Source organism: Moschus berezovskii, chromosome 11, assembly GCF_049115385.1.
Source record: "Moschus berezovskii isolate FMDL1 chromosome 11, NW_MosBer_1.0, whole genome shotgun sequence".
In the NCBI taxonomy this organism is placed as follows: domain Eukaryota; kingdom Metazoa; phylum Chordata; class Mammalia; order Artiodactyla; family Moschidae; genus Moschus; species Moschus berezovskii.
In genome coordinates, this window is record NC_142470.1 from 93,332,018 (window position 1) to 93,356,136 (window position 24,119).

The 24,119-nt window shown below is 36.7% G+C and overlaps 2 protein-coding genes across 10 annotated transcripts in view; one reads left to right on the forward strand and one right to left on the reverse strand.

Moving 5' to 3' along the window:
• The window catches only part of BIRC6 (baculoviral IAP repeat containing 6), a 220,187-nt gene that overhangs the window by 50,042 nt on the left and 146,026 nt on the right, over positions 1-24,119 (reverse strand). For all 9 annotated transcript variants that reach the window (XR_016038617.1, XM_088841556.1, XM_055400471.2 and 6 more), the window contains 4 exons: positions 16,682-16,982; positions 14,653-14,870; positions 12,504-12,668; positions 10,429-10,597 (listed from right to left, as the gene is read on the reverse strand). Coding sequence is in view for 8 of the 9 variants with exons in the window: in XM_088841556.1 (XP_088697682.1) it covers positions 10,429-10,597; positions 12,504-12,668; positions 14,653-14,870; positions 16,682-16,982 (853 nt within the window). In the remaining variant the exon portion in view is untranslated. The remainder of the gene's footprint in view (positions 1-10,428; positions 10,598-12,503; positions 12,669-14,652; positions 14,871-16,681; positions 16,983-24,119) is intronic.
• LOC148776233 (cytochrome c oxidase subunit 6C) lies at positions 5,888-6,317 on the forward strand. The gene has a single exon (XM_088841558.1). The coding sequence runs from the start codon at positions 5,963-5,965 to the stop codon at positions 6,185-6,187; it is 225 nt and encodes a 74-aa protein (XP_088697684.1). The 5' UTR covers positions 5,888-5,962; the 3' UTR covers positions 6,188-6,317.

The window sequence follows — 24,119 nt, forward strand, 5'->3', positions numbered from 1 at the left end:
AGACAGCGGGGGAAAAGAATCTGACAAACATGAATATAGATAACTTTTTACAGCCACAGAGAACATAAGACAGCTCTTCTAAGTTAACTGAAACATGATACTTCCTTTTATGTGTTGGTGTTTATTTTATTCAACTGCGTAGATTCCAACTAGGAATCTTAAACTATACCGAAAGCTAAGATAGTCTCTTCATATCAAGGAGGGATAGAAGCAAAAGTTGTGGAAGCAAGGTAACAGGCAGTGGATAATGAGATTGAGAATAGTAAACACAAGTGGGACATACACTGATGGGCCTGATTTACCAAGAACATGAAATGAATTTCAGTACTATGTCATTTCTTCTGACAAATTTTCAGCTTAAAAAATGAAGTTTTTATATATTTCCACATTCTTGACAACAGTCAGTTACATAAACAAGTGTTCTCATTTTAATGTCAAATTCTACCCAGATATTAATGCATCCAGCAATCCATGCTATGTCTAGAACCTGAAAATGTTTATTCATATCTGATTTACATTATTCATGTTTTCCTTTTAAGACTTATTTCTGAGTATCTCCAGGAAGGAGAATCTGAAAAAATAAGGGAGAGCTAATTTTTGCTCTCTTTTTAAGACAGGCACTTTTAAACTAACATGTCTGGGTGGTCAGCAAACAAAAGGACTCAATAAACGTAACAATCTCTTAATGATAAAATACAGATGAGTACAAAATACACCAAGTGTTTCAATCCTGGATTTCGTAATTCTCTATTTTGCCACACAGAGCTTCATCAGAAAACCCTCAGGTGTCCTTTCATACAGCACATGTCATCATTACTACAGGATTGAATGTGACTAGCCTGACAAAGCAGAGCAGAACCACAGCACTGTTACACAATCCCATGTCTACAAATGGCTGACAGCAGCTTCTTCACTCAGCAGGTGCCAAATGCATATTTCAGTTTACTGCTTACTCCAAGCAAGTAAAGTCACTATCCTTCAGATCCTCAGATGTACCTGTTGGCTGAATTATGCAATGCTTGAAGGATACCTTGGAATCTACCATCAACAACTACAGATACAGGTGTGTGACGCTACTATATAATTATTTCAGTTAGAGAAATGTTCTGTTTTGAAAGGAGTAACCAGTACTAGGTGAAAGAATAAAATTCCCATTTTCTGTATATGAAAAAACATTTCAGTGGGGAAAATGACATTCAAATTGCTGGAAAGAAACAGAATAGGGTAAAGGTTGGTGAGAAGAAATTTGTAAGACAAATCATAGAGATTAGTCATTTTTTCATGAAACACAACTCAGCACATATAAAAGCTGAAAATAATTCTAAGAAAAAATGGAAAACATTTTCTGCCTGGCTTATTACTGGCTGCTGCTGCTAAGTCACTTCAGTCGTGTCCGACTCTGTGCAACCCCATGGACTGCACCCCACCAGGCTCCCCCGTCCCTGGGATTCTCCAGGCAAGAACACTGGAGTGGGTTGCAATTTCCTTCTCCAATTTATTACTGGCAGAAGCTATCAATTCAAACCAAAAAGTTTCAGTGAAATTTACCATGGATTACTAATGGAAAAGACCCACTCCTTCCAGACAACTGAAAACATTTGCCACCTTCAATCAGGAAGTTTGTCAGGTTTTTTGTTCACTTCTTTTTCTCTGAGTGTAAACAGAAGTTATCCACCACTTTGTGGACTAAAGTAGGATATCTGGGAATACTTCATTCCTAATGCAATGGAGGATAACGAACAGTTCTCTTTTAATTATTTTTAAAACTCAGATATTTATAGCAAATAGGTTATAATAACAATAAATGGACTATAACCTTTAAAACTTGTGAATCACTATTTTGTACACCTATAATTTATATATTATACATCAACTATACTTTAAAAAATAACTCAGACATTTAATAACTTCAGTATTTTAGGCTAAAATATGTGGTGATTATACATTTTAGACATAAACTGCTAGTCATGTTAAATTTATCAATTAGGTATGCATATCCCATTAAATATATATAAAAGACTTCAAAAATATATTTATAGCTACTAAACATAGAGCCAGAACACATAAAAATGGGATCTAATATGTACCTTTTCATTATATTTTCTGTTATTCTATCCAACTGTTAAAATGATAAAATATTCTTTGAAATTCTACTAAAACGCATTTATTTTCTATCATTTTCCACCACCTTCAAGAGAGTAAAAGAGAAGTGCAGACTGAAAAATTATGCAACAAACACAAGTATAATAAATTTATTTCCTATTTCACTATACAGTTCAAAGATATCTTTTGCGGGGATTTGTTTCACAATTTTTGTTTCCCTCTACGTGAAGAGATTTTCTGGGAAAATAGGTACTCCTGTCATCATTATAGCAAAAGATGTAAAAAAACAAGAGGAGGAAGAAGAAAAAGAAGAATCTTCTTGACCCTGTTAGGATTACTGGGATAGTACTTAGAAAGCGACAGTCGCTCAGCCGGGTCTGACTCTCTGACACACGGACTACAGCCTGCCAGGCTCCTCTATCCATTGTGTTCCCCAGGCAAGAACACTCAATGGGTTGCCATTCCCTTCTCCAGGGTATCTTCCTGACCTGGGGATCAAACCAAGGTCTCCTACACAATAGCACTTAACCGCTTGGTAATTGTTTTTGTGTATATCTTTATCATACTCTGACAAGTCTCTTTCATGGGTTGCATTCAAGACAAAACACAGCTTAAAAAAATTGTTTTTAAGGATAACCTTTAAAAGAATATTTCCAGAAAATTATAACATTCCAGAGCAAGTGCCTGGCCCACAGGGCAGCATCAAGGGTAAGTGCCTTATTCCAGAAACAGCAGTGACTTATGGACAATAAAGATTTACTTCTGGATGCCAGAAAAACATACAAGATACAGTAACTGAAATAAGACACAAAAACAATGATGCAACAGACATTTTTCTAAAACTACATATTGATTATCATTTTCATTCAAATTACTTTTACATTTATGTTCACTTAAAGTTTCTAATAATCTACCTAATATAGGAAAGGGAAACTTTTTTGAATGGGAAAGCTGATCAGCAAAATATATAGGAAAATAAAGTTTTATTCAGCATCAATAAATGCTGAACATTTCAACATCATTGTCTTCCTTTGGATTTACATTGAAAATCTCAAAAGAAATGCATGCTTTATATTAATCCATTAGTAGGTAAGCAGTAAGATCACATAGAAAATGAATATTAACTACCTAGAAAAACATCTTGTTTCTTTCTGATGTTTTTCAGCTTATGCTGATTTTATTTCTCTGATCAACTTCAGAAATACAAAATGAGAGGCTCACCTAAAGCATAAAAACCTCAATACAATCTAGGAATGTAACATTTGTTTATGGAATTTTCATTTGAGTAGACACAAAAATTAATGTGAGGATTAAAAAATAAATTATTCAAATATTTAAGTTATCTTTAAATTATTTCTCTGCAAAATAAAAATCCTTTCAAGTAACTGAATACTAAAACTTAATCTATAACTATGTGCAATCAATATCCCTACAAGTAACATGACTAGCATGCATATCTTAAAATACAATCATGGAAAAACAGTTACAGTTCCAATTGTACACTTATTCCTATGTAACTTTTTAGTATTCTTGCCTGGGAAATCCCATGGACACAGGAGTCTGGCAGGCTACAGTCCATGCGGTCACAAGAGTTGGAATAAACAAAATACAACAAACTAAGTAATAAACTAAGTAATAATTTTTGGATTTAAAGAATGTGGTCATGTTTAACACATTTGCATAGCAACAAAATTAACTTATTCTCTCCTAAAATTAATTTAAATACTGAATTTTAGAGGAAATAACCTAAGATAAGATACAGTAACTTTTAAACCAGTGTGAGGAAAATCACATGGTATAACAAAGTCTTCTGTAATGGGTTTTGTCCCATTACACCTAGTTACAGAACTACCAAACCAATAAAATGAGAACTAGCACATACCATCACTCAGCCAAGACAACCAGCCAAATTAGTAGATACTTTATAATCCTCCCAATTCAAAAAGGTCTGTGCCTCTTCTCATTTTGACCTTCCTCTACATGTCAGGTCTACTCATTTTTCTTCTCCATACTGATAAAAATCTATTTATATCATTTTTAAAATTTGAAAATATATGAGTTTAGTAAGAATGGCCATATTATGACTGAACACTTCAGTTCAGTTCAGTCGCTCAGTCATGTCCGACTCTCTGCGACCCCATGAATCACAGCACACCAGGCCTCCCTGTCCCTCACCAACTCCCGGAGTACACTCAAACTCATGTCCACAGAGTCGGTGATGCCATCCAGCCGTCTCATTCTCGGTCGTTCCCCCTCTCCTCCCGCCCCCAACGCTTCCCAGCATCAGAGTCTTTTCCAGTGAGTCAACTCGCCGCATGAGGTGGCCAAAGTATTGCAGGGCAACTGAATACATTTCTCTTGATTTCATTTGCCCCTTCCTATTATGACACTATGAAACAAGCACTAAAAAGGCAAAGATTTTGCAACATTTGATAACATTCCTGGAATGTTCTACTGTATTCTACTATATTAGTGGCAAGTAATTTAATGTGCTCAGTGGTGCTGTTTTCTAAAAACAGGAACATCTCATTTTCCAAAATGGGAATGAGAAGGATGAGGGTGAGGAACTGTAACACTGCACCTGCTCTTTCTCATTTTCACACGCTGTAAAGTATTTCTTATTAACTCACATGCAAAACACATCATGAGGAACGCTGGACTGGATGAGGCACAAGCTGGAATCAAGACTGCCGGGAGAAATATCAATAACCTCAGATATGCAGATGACACCACCCTTATGGCAGAAAGTGAAGAGGAACTAAAGAGCCTCTTGGTGAAAGTGAACGAGGAGAGTGAAAAAGTTGGCTTAAAGCTCAACATTCAGAAAACTAAGATCATGGCATCATGGCATCTGGTCCCATCACTTCATGGGAAATAGATGGGGAAACAGTGGAAACAGTGGCTGACTTTATTTTTCTGGGCTCTAAAATCACTGCAGATGATGATTGAAGCCATGAAATTAAAAGATGCTTACTCCTTGGAATGAAAATTATGACCAACCTAGACAGCATATTAAAAAGCAGAGACGTTACTTTGCCAACAAAGGTCCGTCCAGTCAAAGCTTTGGTTTTTCCAGTAGTCATATAAGGATGTGAGTCGGCCTATAAAGAAAGCTGAGCGCCGAAGAACTGATGCTTTTGAACTGTGGTGTTGAAGAAGACTCTTGAGAGTCCCTTGGACTGCAAGGAGATCTAACCAGTCCATCCTAAAGGAAATCAGTCCTGAATATTCACTGGAAGGACTAATGCTGAAGCTGAAACTCCAATCCTTTAGCCACCTGATGGGAAGGACTGACTCATCTGAAAAGATCCTGATGCTGGGAATGATTGAAGGCGGGAGAAGGAGATGACAGAGGATGAAATGGTTGGATGGCATCACCGACTCAATGGACATGAGTTTGAGTAAGCTCCGGGAGTTGATGATGGACAGGGAAGCTTGGCGTGCTGCAGTCCACGGGGCGGCAGAGTCAGACTGGACTGAGCGACAACTGAACTGAACTGAGCTCAATTTCTGGCAATGAAACGAGACCGCCATCTAGTGGCCAGTGGGGGTAACTGACGGCTTACTCAATAGCATGCATATATAAACCGCAGCTGGAGGAAGAATGGTCCCTGTATACCATTGTTTACAAGTAATTTGTCAAAATAACATGGCTACAACAAAAGGAAATATGGGGAGGAGAAACTAAAATGAACACAAACTTCATACGAGGATCTTCCTATCTAGTAAAAATATCACATAAAAATAACTATTTTCTCTCTTTAGAGGCTTTTATCATTCCTTTAAAAAATGGTACTAGAGGTCCATTTCTCCATCCTGAAAGGACGTTGCGGTTGAGCCGTCGAGAAGAAAAACTACCATGTCCACTGCTTTGGCCAAACCTCAGATGCGTGGCCTCCTGGCCAAACGTCTGCGATTTCATATTGTTGGAGCATTCATGGTCTCCCTGGGGTTTGCAACTTTCTATAAGTTTGCTGTAGCTGAACAAAGAAAGAAGGCATATGCAGATTTCTACAGAAATTATGATTCCATGAAAGATTTTGAGGAGATGAGGAAGGCTGGTATCTTTCAGAGTGCAAAGTGATTTGGAATACAAAGAATTTCTTTGGGTTGAGTTCCATGGAAGTTTGTTACTTTCCTGTGTTCCTGAACTATGAAACTATGACTATCTGGGGTGAGAAATAGTCTCTCAATAAATAAACAATTAACAAATACTGTGGGAAAAAAAAAAAATGGTACTAGAGATAAAAGTCTAATACAAACATATAAATCACTTTTTGTTTCAGTTCCTACTAAGCTGTGGCTTCAAATTTACTGTTTTATAATTTTTCTAACAACTATTTTATAGATTCAGCTTTGTGAATTAAGTTCTTTGAAGGTAAAATCTGCACAAATTCTACCTAAAAAGTTACTAACTCTATTACATATAGTTGACCAGTACAAGGTTGTTACTGAGCATTGGTAGCCTCTCCCTCATTCACGTCTTGTGTTTTGTGCACCCTTTTGTTTCTTTTGGGGGGAAAAAGGAGCTCCTAGAAAGCAATTAAGCGGTCAAAGCAACATCTCAAAGGCTAAGACAGAACATAAAGTGCTATGTTTTGAAGAGAAAATAAAAATCTTAGACCATTTGAAAACTGTCATGTCACCTGCCAGAGTGAACTGGTAAGGTTGATAAGAACACACCAAACATTCACAGAATAAAGCAGAAAGACTTTGATTTTGGTGGAGAGTCCTGGAAATCATCTCCAAGGGCTAACTATAGTGGCTTTTGAAAGAGTCTATTACATTAGGCGTGTGTTTTTGTATACTATATGCTAGCAACATAAGCGAGCCATTTCTTGAATACAATGCCTTACACAAAATTATTAGCACTGCTCTTACACTTAAAAAACAGCTTGCTGGATGCGCTATAAAATAGTCTATAAAATGTCCTCAATATCATGAAAGACAAAGAAAAGTTGGTAAAGTTTCCAGATTAGAGGAGAACAAAAATACGACAACTGAATGAAATAAAAGATTCTATATTGGATGCTCTTCCTTATCCCAAATCCCCAAATGGTCAAAAATAGTATTCTACAGATCAATGACAAATTGGAAAATGGACTTTAGACTAATTTTATAAAATAAAAATTTTACTAAGTTCCAAGAAGTTTATTTGTTCAGATATTAAAATGTCACTTTAAAAATTAATGTTTTAACCAAAATTGGTAATTTACATAAGCAGTAAAGCTATATTTCCCTGAAATAAATAATTTTTATTTAGAATATTACAAATGGGCATACTTGAATAATATACCTTGCTTGTCCAAACTACGGATCAGAATGTTCAAACTACTGAACAACTGCACTCATCTCATAGGCTAGCAAAGTAATGCTCAAAATTCTCCAAGCCAGGATTCAATAGTACAGGAACCAAGAACTTCCAGATGTTCACGCTGGATTTAGAAAAGGCAGAGGAACCAGAGATCAGATTGCCAACATCTGCTGGATCATCAAGAAAGCAAGAAAGTTCCAGAAAAACATTTACTTCTGCTTTATTGACTACGCCAAAGCATTTGATTGTGTGGATCACAACAAACTGTGGAAAATTTTTATAGAGATGGGAATACCAGACCATCTGACCTGCCTCCTGAGAAATCTGTATGCAGTTCATGAAGCAACAGTTAGAACTGGACGTGGAACAACAGACTGGTTCCAAATCAGGAAAGGCTGCATACTGTCACCCTGCTTACTGAACTTTTATGCAGAGTACATCATAAGAAATGTTGGGCTAGATGAAACACAAGCTGGAATCAAGATTGCTGGGAGAATTATCAATAACCTCAAATATGCAGATGGCACCACCCTTACAGCAAAAAGTGAAGAGGAACTAAAGAGCCTCTCGATGAAAGTGAGAGAGGAGAGTGAAAAAGTTGGCTTTAAACTCAACATTCAGAAAACTAAGATCATGGCATCCAGTCCAATCACTTCATGGCAAATAGATGGGGAAACAATGGAAACAGTGACAGACTTTATTTTGGGGGGCTCCAAAATCACTGCAGATGGTGACTACAGCCGTGAAATTAAAAGACGCTTGCTTCTTGGAAGAAAACCTATGATCAACCTAGACAAAATATTAAAAAGCAGACATATTACTTTGCCAACAAAGGTCCGTCTAGTCAAAGCTATGGTTTTTCCAGTAGTCATGTATGGATGTGAGCTGGACTCTAAAGAAGGCTGAGCGCCGAAGAACTGATGCTTTTGAACTGTGGTGTTGGAGAAGACTCTTGAGAGTCCCTTGGATGGCAAGGAGAACCAACCATTCCATCCTAAAGGAAATCAGTCCTGAACTTTCATTGAAAGGACTGATGCTGAAGCTGAAACTCCAATCCTTTGGCCACGTGATGCAAAGAACTGACTCACTGGAAAAGACCTTGATTATGGGAAAGGCTGAGGCGGGAGGAGAACGGGACGACAGAGGATGAGATGGTTGGATGGCATCACTGACTCAATGGACATGAGTTTGAGTAAGCTCTGGAAGTTGGTGATGGACAGGGACGCCTGGCATGCTGCAGTCCATGAAGTTGCAAAGAGTTGTACAGGACTGAGCAATGGAACTGAACTGATGGATCAGAATATATCCCAAACTCCAAAAAATTTTCTTTGATTACTAAAAACATAATTTAAGAGATGTTCTGACAATTATCTGATGACATACTTAACTGAGTTCATTATTTTAAATTTATCTTAAAATCTAATTTTGAAATTATTTTTGCAACCACATTCAAGTATAAATCTATCAATTAAAATTATACCACTGGACACAGTACCAGATTCAAGTAAATTTCTTTACTCTGGGAAAATAATCACAAAGGAAAGTCAAACATTAAATTTCTAAAATATTTCCAAGATAGAGTATTTAATTCACTATAATTCCATATATTTACCATAATCACAGCTTATTTATTAAAATACACACTTACCAGAAAGTACACCTACTTGAATAGATTATTTTAAACGATAAAAGTAATACCAGATTTCTCTTTTGACTCTAAACTATAAAGATAAAAGCCCAGTGTTACACAAAGACTGAATTTCAGAACAAGACAAAACTAAAAATTTTGGAGAGGTAATACAGTTTGAAAGTGAAAGGATTAATATTTAACAATGTGGAAAGAGATAAAGAGAAACATTATCTTAATCTGTTAAGTTTCCCTAAATGATTTACCATTAAATTTTGGCACTGATCTGAAGTACTTAAGTGTTTACAGTGCCAAATGTTTTACTTTATCAAAAAAATATTGTATATTTGATATCTATTTTTTCAAGAGACAAATCTAATGTATCAAACAGCTCAATCTAAAAAGACCAATTTAATATAACACCAATATTTTTATAAGAAATTTGAGGTAGGCTGGGAAATGGTGTGCGTTTTTTGTTTTAGTTTTTTCATTTTTGCTGCACCAGGAGGTCTGTAGGATCTTAGGACCCCTACCAGGGATCGAACCCACACTCCTTACATTGAGATGTGCAGGGTTTAACCACTGGACTGCCAGGGAAGTTCCAGAAATACCGTGTTTGGAAGCACAATAATTTTTTGAAGGTAAAGAACAGCGGCAGTAATCCCTTCTCAAATACAAATACATTTTCCATCCATCTAATTGCATTTAAACTGCTACCGAGCATCAAAACAGACTACTTCAAGATTCATTCCCATTGCTTTCCTTACCTATTCTTCCTTAATAATCTAACTGAATGTGTGTCTATTTTCATGAGTAAGAATATGAATAAAAGCAAATACAAGAAGAGCAGATTAAAAAAGTGAATAAATAAACACCTTGGTTAAAATGATGTTTATCTTGGCAATACCTGTATGTCACTGAGAGTCTAAATAAAACATAAACTTTCTATTCTACTTAAGAAAAGGATACATTTCTTGGAAGGTAATTCCACAACCAAAGAAATAAAAAAGCAATTTCAGTTGATAATCAGTTGAATACTGCAAAGTATCTACCTAAGGTACTTTCATAATTGAATTTGTAAAAACTAATACTCATTGTCAAGTATCTACAGACTTGTACAGTTTATCTATCTGCCTTTCTTCAAAAAACTACTGTCTGCAATTCTAATGTTTAAGAAAAACGTTAAAACACACAGAAATTCAATTAACCATGTTTGGATCACAGTGTTGTCATGAAGTTGCTAGCCTTTACCCTATCATTTTCAGTTATAGGTTATTAAAAGAAAAAAATGAACCTTATTATTTAAAATGATAATGATAAAATAAGTAAACAAAAGTACTCATCCACTAAGACACTGTAAAGGACTAGTTACAACGTGCTTTACCTGAATCATTTCGTAGATAAGATGACATGGCAGGGATGAGGCAGGACTGACTGAGAAGCTCTAGAAGTACAGAAGGAAGGGCACTGCTGTTCTGTCCTCTACTCTCGGGAGATGACTGAGCTTCTCCATTTACAGCACCACTTGCAGGATTTATATAACTTGCAAGAACCTAAAAATAAAAATCCTTGGATTTAAAACTGAGTTTTAGCTTCTCAAATTTAAAATGCCATATTTTATGTTAGATGTTCAATCTGAATATGAAGAGTATATACTTTCAACTCAATCAATGCTTCATAATACAGGTTTAAAAAACAAAGACTTTTTTCCTTTACATTTTCAAAAGAGAATATGTTTCTCATGATGATGTACAGTGCTATGATCAGACTATATAGAAGCAATCCACCTGAGAACATGAACTTTAACAGCTTAGTTGCAACTTTGAGATTATTTTACTGCTGCTGCTGTGAAGTCGCTTCAGCCGTGTCTGACTCTGTGCGACCCCATAGACAGCAGCCCACCAGGCTCCCCCGTCCCTGGGATTCTCCAGGCAAGAACACTGGAGTGGGCTGCCATTGCCTTCTCTGATTTATTTATTTTACTGAGTAGGTTTAATTATAGTTGAGGGTGATGGAATCTTGAACCCTGGGCTGGAAGAAGCACAAGCTGGAATCAAGACTGCTGGGAGAAATACCAATAACCTCAGATATGCAGATGACACCACTCTTATGGCAGAAAGTGAAGAGGAACTCAAAAGCCTCTTGAGGAAAGTGAAAGAGGAGAGTGAAAAGGTTGGCTTGAAGCTCAACATTCAGAAAACAAAGATCATGGCATCTGGTCCCATCACTTCATGGGAAACAGATGGGGAAACAGTGGAAACAGTGTCAGACTTTATTTTTTGGGGCTCGAAAATCACTTCAGATGCTGACTGCAGCCATGAAATTATAAGACGCTTACTCCTTGGAAGGAAAGTTATGACCAACCTAGATAGTATGTTAAAAAGCAGAGACATTACTTTGCCAACAAAGGTCCGTCTAGTCAAGGCTATGGTTTTTCCAGTGGTCATGTATGGATGTGAGTTGGACTGTGAAAAAAGCTGATTGCTGAAGAATTGATGCTTTTGAACTGTGGTGCTGGAGAAGACTCTTGAGAGTCCCTTGGACTGCAAGGAGATCCAACCAGTCCATTCTAAAGGATATCAATCCTGGGTGTTCATTGGAAGGACTGATGCTGAAGCTGCAACTCCAATACTTTGGCCACCTCATGCAACGAGCTGGCTCACTTGAAAAGACTCTGATGCTGGGAGGGATTGGGGGTGGGAGGAGAAGGAGACGACAGAGAATGAGATGGCTGGATGGCATCACCGACTCTGTGGACATGAGTTTGAGTGAACTCCGGGAATTGGTGATGGGCAGGGAGGCCTGGCGTGCTGTGATTCATGGGGTCGCAAAGAGTCGGACACGACTGAGCAACTGAACTGAACTGAACTGATGGAATCTTAGAAGTCTACATGAGAATAAGCTTATTCTAGAACTGCAAAAATAATGCTCAAAGACTTAACTAATGCTTGGAAAAATAAAAAACAAAACCCTAATTTTAGTCAATTAGTTGATGCAGTAACAAAAGCTAATCTTTACGAACCTACTCTTCTCATTTCTGCATTAAAAACTTTATAAACTAGTTCACCTTGCCTAATTCTAGAAAATGCAACACAATGTGAGAAACAAATGTGTAAATAGATTTTTTTTCAAAAGAGAGAGTCCAGATATAGTAGTTTAGATGAGAAGTGGACAAGAAAAAAGTAGATATGGTACATTCCTGTTACTGGACAACTTCACCTTTGTCACTTTCCTCTCAGTGAAGAGGTTAAGAGGGAAGAATTTAGAGTTGCAAGCACTGAAGAACAATCTTTATCTAGTATACTAAATGTACTAAGGGCAGGGAGAACATTTTTTCATTTTAAAAATGAACTTTATAAAAAGTAGCTGAGGATAAGGCCAATAAAACTTAAAAATCAACACAGACACACAAAAAAAGATGAACTATTATCACTGACAATATCAACTTTACAAATATACCTGCAGGAGACAGGTAACATGTTCCTCTTCCAGCCTCTGCTTGGTCAAGGCTTGCTCCACATCCCATCCAGAAGCTGTAGAGCCTGTTCCAAACCCAGTCCCTTTGGCCCAATAGAGCTGCTGTTCTTCTGTTGATGTAGGGTTATGAGAGCTTGATACCTGTGGCTTATAACAAAAAGAAAAGAATTATTACTATTTAGTTCTATTTATCCTCAAATTACCCGTAGAAGTTTAAATAGTTTAGCTGCTATGGAAAATAGTTTGGCAGTTCCTTAAAAAACTAAGCAAAGAATTACAACAAGACCCAGCAATTCCACTCCTAGGTATATATATAAAGGGGGAAAAAAACCAAACCAATACACTAATGTTCATAGCAAGACCATTTACAACGGTCAGAAAGTCAGCCCAAAACCCCGTCAACGGTTAAATGGATAAACAAACTGTGGCATATATATACAATGGACTATTACTCAGTCATTACAAATAACTAAGTACTGATTCATGCTACTTGGATGAGTCTCAGAAACAATATGCTAATTCAAAGCAGACAGACAATGTTACAAAGGTAACACATTGTATGATTCCATTTTTATGAAATATCCAGAGTACTTAGAGCCGAATGCAAAGTGGTAGTTATCAAGGTTGCTGCTGCTAAGTCACTTCAGTCGTTTCCGACTCTGTGTGACCCCATAGACGGAAACCCACCAGGCTTCCCCCGTCCCTGGGATTCTCCAGGCAAGAACACTGGAGTGGGTTGCCATTTCCTTCTCCAATGTGTGAAAGTGAAAAGTGAAAGTGAAGTCGCTCAGTCGTGTCCGACCTGTAGCGACCCCAGGGACTGCAGCCTACCAGGCTCCTCCATCCATGGGATTTTCTAGGGAAGGGAAAAATGGGGAGCAAACGCTTTTAAGAATAAATATAAGAAATTATTATCAGTATTTAAAATAATCTATCAGGAATAGATTGAGTAAAGCATCTAAGGGCCTAAAGTCAGTAACTCAAAAAAAAAGGAGAAAGCAGAGAAAGGAAGAGAGAGACATGAGCCAGATCTAGGATGACTCTGTAATGGTATCATATGTTTTCAATCATAGCAAGAAAGTCTGCTTCTATTGTGAGAAGGAGTACTTCTCAATTTCTTTTTTGTTCAGAATATGATGTGCAGAAAAATTTCTTTTGGGGATAGAGGACATATTAAAAATGTGAATTTTGTAGAGAAATTAAAAAAAAAAAAAGAATGAGAACCACAGGTTTATTAATATAACCTCAAATTTGGTGGGACTTCCCTGGTCCAATGGTTAAGACTCCATGCTCCCAATGCAGGGGCGATGGGTCCTATCTCTAGTCAAGGAACTAAGATCCCACATGCTGCAAACTGAGCAGAAAAAAGAGAAAAAGAATCAATTTGGGAGGAAATACTAATGAAATGTTGTATTTTCTACTTCATGAGAGGTAAACATGGACAGAGACTTCAGTTTATTAAAGTCTAATTAATAAGTACCTGTTTACAAAGTTTTATATATTTTATGACAAGAGGTCTTACATATATTTTTCATATTTATTTCTAGATATTTTCTATTTTTGATGCTATTCTAAAGACAGCTTTAAAAAGCTCTTTTTATGTTTGTTGCTGGTATACAAAAATGACTTATTTTTCTATATTGAAACTGGAAATTATATTCTCATTAAACTCACTTATGCCATTATTTATTTTTGCAATTTCTACAAATACAATCAAATCAACTCAAAACAATCAGGGTCACTTTTCCTTCTTTCTTTCATATTTTTCTTGTCTTACTATATTGACTAGAACTTTACTGTACTGACTAGAACCTTAAAAAAGGAAAAGGGATCACAGTATAAACTCAGTGTATCCTCGTAAATGGAAAAGCTTTTTAAGCTATAATATCTTTTTTGTTTGAGTAGATGGATTAACTTAAGGCTTTCTGAAAGAGCCTAAGAAAGAAGAGAACAATTCATTTTATCCTCTTTTAAATAATTTTTTTGTTTTAGGGACAAAAAAAAAATCAAAACAAAACAAACAAACTGCGCCCCCCAGACTCTGAAATATTAATTACCTCAGAAAAAACAATGCCTGTACTCCATGAATCTAACAATTTTTCATGATCTAAAGAATTAAAACTGAACCTACCTCTGTTTGATTGAGGCTAGAGTTTGGAACTCGTGGGGCATGGTGGCTCAGAGCAGACAGACAGACAAGAATGAGGTGGAGTGCCCCAATTTCCAAAGCCATCCTCCGAAGAAGCACACCATCATCAGTTGTCAAAGGCGTAGTGCTAAACAAGCTACGAAGGACATGGAAAGGAAGGGTCGGGAGCACATTGGCTGATGGAGATTGCAAGATATGACCTAGATTAAAAGAAGAGAACTCAAAATTAAAAAATATTTAAAAACCACAATAATAAACAACACAGAAGCTCACAAATTTATAATGACAATATAAAATTTTATCATATTTATTAAAAAGCCACAAAATAATAACATAAATGAAATTAAATACTTAATATTTAATAATAGTGTCCAAAAAGACATCAAATATATAAACTCCAAAAAAAGTTGAAATATACTCATATGATACTCGTTATAGACTATGTCAAAATTATTATAATCTAAAAATTTAAACTAAAAACTAACAACTAAAAACACAGAATTAAAACTTCCTTACAAGTGTATGAAAGTCTTGCCCTGGAAGTAGTTTCAACCATGAATGCAAGAGTGAAACAATTTTTGTTTTGTTTGCAATAAAGTTTTCTACTATGTTCTAGCTGCAAAGTGTTAAATGTAAAACAAAATGAACAAAAAAACACTTCTACATGAATGGCAGATGAAACCACCACTGCAAAAAGATATATCAAAATTATGCTTTTTAATAGACATTACTGTTGATTCACTAGAAAAAGTTTGAAACGGCCTAAAGACAATTCTTTTCCTTTTCAGTTTAGGGTTATACCTACTGTCTCATAGTAAGAGTCCTAAATTACCATGGTTCTTAAACTCTAGCAAGCAATTAGAAATTTCTGGTCTATTAAAATAAGCATACATAATTTATATCTGAAAATAAACAACCAGGATGTATTTAGTATATAAACACTGTAATTTAATAACAGTTATGAACACATTTAAAATTATGTCAACATTTTTGAAGAATTCCATCAATATGAAAACACACACAAAAAAGTACATACACAATACTTGGTAGCTTCCAAGTTAAAGGATTCATGAATAAATTCATATAATTTTATTGGATTATACGTACTTTGTTGTACAGAGTTTAACACTGCATACTCTCTAAACAGTATGTGAAAGACATCACCTCTAATCAAAACAACGTGATTTTAAAATAACATGAAAAAAAATTTTGATTCTCAAATGTAATGGTCATTCTCTGAAGAACTAGAGGTAAACCAAATGAAAATATACTTGCCAGGATACTACCCTATGATTTTTCTTTGTTTCCTTCTATTAACAAAACTGTCAGCCCAAAGGAAATAACCATCATAGCTTTCTGTTATTATTCTCTACTATCATTATATTATAAAATACATTATTATTATATTTTCTTCATTCTGTTCTCCTTCATCTAAATGATATTACCAGATTCACAGAAAAATTCTTTAAAAAGATTCTCATCACATCACTACAACACTTAACATATTTTATTAAATCTTAATCGTTATTCAGAATAAAATCTGAAGGTTTTCAGAAGCTTTTCCATGATCTGTTATCAATAACAGCTTTTTAAATGAGTTCTCTGTGCTGCTTTATGCAAATTTCATCTGCCCTCTCATATAACATGAGCACATAAACATTACTCAAAGCAGTCCTTCTTTCTGAAATAACCATTCTCAGTCTACAACTGATGATTTCCTTCAAGGGCCCACTAAAATCTATAATGCTGTTTTACTCATAAGAAAATAATCTCACACTTGTAAGTCTCCATAATATGTACCTCTCTCAAGGCTTTTATAACTTAAGTCTATATGTGTATAGACATGCCTCATTGCTATTACTGTAGCACATTAGCTACTTGTTGGCAGGACCTAAATATCTCCTTCATCTTTAAATACCTCCAAAGATGACCAGCAGTTTTGTAAGCACATTTGAATTAATGTCACACAACCCACTTACATTAAATTTCATTAGTAATACTCAACACTTACTTCCTTCTCCATCATCTGTCACTCCCAAAACCAAGCGAAGAAGGCACTGGGCATGTTTTCTCTCTTTCAGTAGCACTTCAGCATAACCCGGAAGCCGAAGAAATAATCCAAAAGCAGCCAAAGAATGGGCAGGTATGGGAGACATGGTCTGTACTGCTGACTTGATAGGTGGAGGTTCAGCCGCAATGGTTTCTGGCGCTTCATAAACTAATTCCCCTGACTGTTCAATAGTCACCCATTCAAACTGATCACTATCCTTTGGTTTTTCCTGAGTGGTAGATGTTACAACCGGAGCACTCACCTAAAGTAAAAATAATTTTGTTTGGCTATTTGTATGTTTCAACATCAGGTTCCAAGTAAAGGCTTGAATTCAAATGATCTCTTTAAAATATAAGAATATGAGAATCAATAAAAGAAGTATAGCTGAATCGCTTTGGTGTACACCTGAAACTATAAAACACTGTTAATCAACTAAACTCAAATTTGAAATAAAAAAACGTTTTTAAATCAATAAAAGGACATGTTTTTTAAAATGAGTTACATGGTATGGTGGTATGTGCCAAGTATTTCTACTCTAAAAGTTACTATTTTCTCCTTCGTAATTACTTAAGTATCTGTAGACAGTTTTTGCGACTTCACTTTCACCTTTCACACATTGGAGAAGGAAATGGCAACCCACTCCAGTGTTCTTGCCTGGAAAATCCCAGGGACAGGGGAGCCTGGTAGGCTTCCATCTATGGGGTCGCACAGAGTCGGACACGACTGAAGTGACTTAGCAGCAGCAGCAGCAGACAGTTTTTGAGACTATGTAAATATCTTGTTTCCCACTCAACTTTGATCATTAGAGTTAGCATTTTTATAATGTTTGCAAGAAATAATAATTGTGGTAGCTGCCAAATGGTGTTTTATTAATTCTACATTTATTGATTGGCAGTGAACTGTACACAAAAACATTTCCTTTTTCTTCATCTATTTATTCATTCATTTATTAATTTAATTATTAATTCTAAAGTCACTCTGCAAATAATAATCTGTTACTATCATTTTATCTCCTGACCAAGTAGAATCAGGCTTGGTCAGTGGAACCCCTTTAAAGCAGACATCTGTATCTAGGCTCATCTTGTATATTCTCTGCCTGAATCCTAGAATTCTTCCAAGGGGCAATGATTTCTTTTAGTGGAAATGATACTTTACAAAGCAGATATGGGACACAGGTATGTACACACTGCCTATGGCAGTCTGACTCCATGCTCTATAAGCAAACAAATCTAGGAAAAACATGTATAGACACATATATGTGAGACCAGGCTTCCCATGTGGCTCAGTGGGTGAAGAATTTGCCTGCAATGCAGGAGACACAGGAGACATGGGGCGTGGCAAACACTCTAGTAGTCTTGCCTGGAGAATCCCATGGACAGAGGAGCCTGGTGGGCTATAGTCCATAGGGTCGGAAGGAGTTGTACATGACTGAAGCAACTGAACATGCATACATATATATGACTACATATATAGATAAGCTTTCTAGCCGGTACTCTTCCATGTGTCATGGTCATGAAAAACAAAGATAATGGACGGAGGTTCGTGACATTGTACAGGAGACAGGGACCAAGACCATCCCCATGGAAAAGAAATGCAAAAAAGCAAAATGGCTGTCTGAGGAGGCCTTACAAATAGCTGTGAAAAGAAGAGAAGCGAAAAGCAAAGGAGAAAAGGAAAGATACAAGCATCTGAATGCAGAGTTCCAAAGAATAGCAAGGAGAGATAAGAAAGCCTTCCTCAGCGATCAATACAAAGAAATAGAGGAAAACAACAGACTAGGAAAAACAAGAGATCTCTTCAAGAAAATTAGAGATTCCAAGGGAACATTTCATGCAAAGATGGGCTCGATAAGGACAGAAATGGTATGGACCTAACAGAAGCAGAAGATATTAAGAAGAGGTGGCAAGAATACACAGAAGAACTGTACAAAAAAGATTTTCACGACCAATATAATCACGATGGCGTGATCACTGACCTAGAGCCAGACATCATGGAATGTGAAGTCAAGTGGGCCTTAGAAAGCATCACTATGAACAAAGTTAGTGGAGGTGATGGAATTTCAGTTGAGCTATTTCAAATCCTGAAAGATGATGCTGTGAAAGTGCTGCACTCAATATGCCAGCAAATTTGGAAAACTCAGCAGTGGCCACAGGACTGGAAAAGGTCAGTCTTCATTCCAATCCCAAAGAAAGGCAATGCCAAAGAATGCTCAAACTACTGCACAATTGCACTCATCTCACACGCTAGTAAAGTCATGCTCAAAATTCTCCAAGCCAGGCTTCAGCAATATGTGAACCGTGAACTCCCAGATGTTCAAGCAGGTTTTAGAAAAGGCAGAGGCACCAGAGATCAAATTGCCAACATCCGCTGGATCATGGAGAAAGCAAGAGAGTTCCAGAAAAACATCTATTTCTGCTTCATTGACTATGCCAAAGCCTTTGACTGTGTGGATCACAACAAACTGTGAAAAATTCTGAAAGAGATGGGAATACCAGACCGCCTGACCTGCCTCTTGAGAAACCTGTATGCAGGTCAGGAAGCTACAGTCAAAACTGGACATGGAACAACAGACTGGTTCCAAATAGGAAAAGGAGTACAACAAGGCTGTATATTGTCACCCTGCTTATTTAACTTATATGCAGAGTACATCATGAGAAACGCTGGGCTGAAAGAAGCACAAGCTGGAATCAAGACTGCTGGGAGAAATATCAATAACCTCAGATATGCAGATGACACCACCCTTATGGCAGAAAATGAAGAGGAACTCAAAAGCCTCTTGAGGAAAGTGAAAGAGGAGAGTGAAAAGGTTGGCTTGAAGCTCAACATTCAGAAAACAAAGATCGTGGCATCTGGTCCCATCACTTCATGTGAAATAGATGGGGAAACAGTGGAAACAGTGTCAGACTTGAGCGGATGCTGATTGCAGCCATGAAATTAGAAGACGCTTACTCCTTGGATGGAAAGTTATGACCAACCTAGATAGCATATTAAAAAGCAGAGACATTCCTTTGCCAACCAAGGTCCGTCTAGTCAAGGCTATGGTTTTTCCCGTGGTCATGGATGGATGTGAGAGTTGGACTGTGAAGAAAGCTGATCGCCAAAGAATTGATGCTTTTGAACTGTGGTGCTGGAGAAGACTCTTGAGAGTCCCTTGGACTGCAAGGAGATCCAACCAGTCCATTCTAAAGGAGATCAATCCTGGGTGTTCATTGGAGGGACTGATGCTGAAGCTGAAACTCCAATACTCTGGCCACCTCATGCGACGAGTTGACTCACTGGAAAAGACTCTGATGCTTGGAGGGATTGGGGGCGGGAGGAGAAGGGGACGACAGAGAATGAGATGGCTGGATGGCATCACGGACTCTGTGGACATGAGTTTGAGTAAACTCCGGGAGTTGGTGATGGACAGGGAGGCCTGGCGTGCTGTGATTCATGGGGTCGCAAAGAGTCGGACACGACTGAGCGACTGAACTGAACTGAAAAGAAACTAAAGAGACAACTAAATGCAATATATCAATATGATCTGAATTGAATCTATGACCACAAACTTCCTCAAACCATGCCAAAGAAAGTGATTTTTTTTCTTTTCCTTCTTCAGAACATTAGTGGGGCAACTGGAAAAATGTGAACAGAGCTGTTCACTGACTTATTTGTTAACCACAGGTAACATTTTCTTCTTTCTTTCCAAGTCTGTCTGTTTTTTAATTATACATCATACATTATTGATGAGATGTTATAATAACTCTTAATTTTATAATTAAGAGTTTAGTTTTATTTTAAAAAACGGTCAAATTACCAGTGGGTCAGTTTTATATTAGAAAACTGTTTTGTATTAGAAATCAGTTAAATTATTGCTGGATCAATCTTAAACTTATGGAGCTTTTATAAATTTATTAAAGTATTTTGTAGTTTTACCATTATTTTTCAAGTGAGTCCCTGATTACCGGGATGTCATCTATACTCTTTAATGTGCGACTGTTTTGAAATTTTAATAGAAAAGCCAAAGATTTTTACCTCTAACTTGGAAGGAATAGAATTACAGATTCTGTCTCTTTTATGATGGACAGACACTGACATGTCTGGACAGTTCATTCAGCCTTCCAGTTTTCTCTCAGGAACCCTAAGTATTCAGGAGCCAGCTACAGTTGTGCAAAACTTCATGTGCAGAATTTGGAGTACCCCATCTATGGGTCCCTTCTTCCTGAATTTCCCCCCTTTTAATCTCCAGCCAGAATGGAAGAACCAAACTCCTCTATAGCTTTTGCATGAGTTCTATCATCTCACCTCACAGAGACTGAGGAGTAGTCTCAGAAGATTAATCTCACCCAATGTGGTTTTATTCTCTTCATGTTGAAATCCTCTCCAACAGGTGCCTTCTTTTGGTCACTCTCAAGAGCCTTTAAGCAATTGCTTTTTCTTTTTTCTTTTCTTTTAAAGATCGTCTGTCCAGACTTAATATATAAGGAGAGTTCATCATAAATCTACTATTCTATATTACCAATTTACCTTTCATGGAAAGAGTAGTGGTGGTTGAGGAAAATGTCCAAAATCTTCTTCATTCTAGGATGGCAGATTTTTTTTTTTTTACATTTCAAAGAAGTAATTCCCTGGCTCCCAAGGTGTCTGATGAAAGGTTAGTTGTCAGAATTACTGTTACTGTTTTGAAAGAAATGGGTTTACTGCTTTTTGGCTGGTTTTAAGCTTTTCTCTTGTTTTTAAGTAGTTTGTCATAATGTTCTTAAGCATGAATATCCTACTTGGGGTTTAGAGAGCTTTTTGAATTTTGGATTGAGGTATTTTTTATCAGTTTTGGAAATTTTTCTTCCTCTCAGTATTGTTTCTGTCCTTGTTTCAATTCACTCTTTTTCTGTGACCATAAATACACATCACAATCTTTCACTTCTAGCTACATGACCATATAGCTGTCAAGTTCTTTTCATTCCTTACACATTCTATGCTTCAGTCTGGATTATTTCTTTTGACATATCTTCTCTACTACTAATTTTGCAATCTTTAAGTGTTTAATCTGTTGAAAAACCCATCTAACAATTCTTAATATGAAATATTAGACATTTCCAACTCATTCTATAAGACAGTATTGCCCTGATGCCAAAACCAGACAAAACATCCTAAAAAGAGTACACACCAAAATCCGCATTCATTTCCTATATGCTTTGCTGTAACACATCACCACAAACTTACTGACTTAAAACAACACAAATTTATTATCTGAAAAATTTAGAAGTCAGAAATCTAAGAATCTTATGGAGCTGGAATCAAAGCTTTGGATCCTAAGTATCAAATGCTCTTTCTGGAGGCTCTCAGGGAGTGTTGGTTGCTTGTGTTTTCCAGCTACTAGAGACCATTCACATTCCTTGGCTTTCAGGTGCTTCACTTGAACCTCCGCTTTCATCATCACATCTCCCTCTTTGACTATGCTAGCACTGTCACACAAATTTCTTCATTCCTGGCTCAGGGTTAGATGACTGAGGGGATCCACGACTGATCTCTTCACACGGCTCTGTATGTGACTACACTAGCAGCCTGATTTTTCTGAGGCCAGCAAACACTGAAAGCCACATCCTTGTCTTTCTCTCCAGAGCACGCTTTTCTGATAGCAAATGTCTAATTTTAGCATCTTCTCTCAGTTTATCTCTTTCCTCTCACATTTTACTATTAGTACCAAGAAGAAAACAGGTAATTTCACACTTACGTTGGAAATTCAGCTGAATATCCAAGTGCATCACTTACAAGTACTGCCTTCCACATACAGGACACAAATACACTAAGATTTCTATCACTAAAAGACAGGGAATCTCCTTTCCTCCAGTTTCCAATAACATTTTCCTCATTTCCTACTAAACTACACCACTAGTACTTTTACCATCCACATTTATACCAACAATCTGCTTAACCCAATTTAGGTACTCTCTATGATACATAGGTTCTTTCTATCATGATCCTCACTTTCTTCTGGGCCCTCACTGGACAAGGCTTTACCATCCATATTTCTACATCGTCTGTTCAAGGCAATTTAGACCTCTTTATATCATGCTCCTCAAAATTCTTCCATGACAAATATTCAATTCTAAGGTCACTTTCACTCTTCTAGGTATTTATTAGAGCAGCACTTGGTCTCCAATCACTTTAATGAACCATACTGAATAATGAATTAGGAAAGTCATTTTCACTGAGCAACAATAATCTTGAAGTTTCTTCCATTTCAAACTTTTAGCTATATCATTACAATTTTTAGAAAGGAATAACATTTTACTCATATTTTTCTGTGACAGTCATCTTATATCCTGGTTATATCCAAAAATAAAAATACTATAAGTTCTTTGAATAGAAGTTAGGTAATAACCCTTTAGGTATTATTGTGGGTTGAACTGTATCCTCCCAAAGATATGCTTAAGTCTTAACCCTCAGCACCTATAAATGTGAACTTATTTGAAAACAAGGTCTTTGCAGATGTAATCAATTAAGAGATGAGGTCATACTGGCTTAGCGTGGACCTCAAATCCAATGAAAGGTGTTTTTATAAGGAGTGGGAGATACAGATACAGAAAAGGAAGACAGCCACGTAAAAACACAGGCAGAACTGGATTGGTGTAGTTAGAGGGCAATGAATGCCCTTAACTGTTAGCAATAATCAGAAACTAAGAAGAGGTAAGGAAAGATTCTCCCCTAGAGCCTTCAATATGAGCACGGCTCTGGTGACATCTTGATTTCAGACTTACAACCTCCTGACCTGTAAGAAAATTAAATTTCTGTTGTTTTAAGCCACCCAGTTTGTGGTACTTTGTTACAGCAGCCCTAGGAAACTAATACATACATAAACTTATACACACACACACACACACAAAGTAGATAAAATTACAGAGAATAATTTCCCTACCTCAATCAACAAAAATAAAAAACTTCATATTTACAGCTCTCCATACATCACACACTTCCTTCATTTAATAAAAGGACATTTAAAGTATACCCCTCAATGACAGCAACATTAACAGGGGAAGAAGTTAATGTTTTAAAAACGACTGAAATAGAAACGGCACTTAAAAAAAAAAGAAGTGAAGCAAAAAGACATAGGGTATTTGGGTAGAAGTATATACTACTATTTCACTCCCCTATTTTCTAGTAGTATCTATAATTAATATCACATCTTAAGAAGCATAGAAATAAAAATGATACAATGTGATGACCTTGGCAAATGTGCTTGGTTTACAACATTTCTTTAACAACAGACAACCAGTCCATCCTAAAGGAAATCAGTCCTGAATATGCATTGGAAGGACTGATGTTGAAGCTGAAACTCCAATACTTTGGCCACCTGATGTGAAGAGCTGACTCATTTGAAAAGACCCTGATGCTGGGAAAGATTGAGGGCAGGAAGAGA

What these genes read in the sequence shown, in the direction of transcription:
- LOC148776233 (XM_088841558.1), top strand. Translation starts at nt 5,963, where the DNA reads ATGTCCACTGCTTTGGCCAAACCTCAGATGCGTGGCCTCCTGGCCAAA.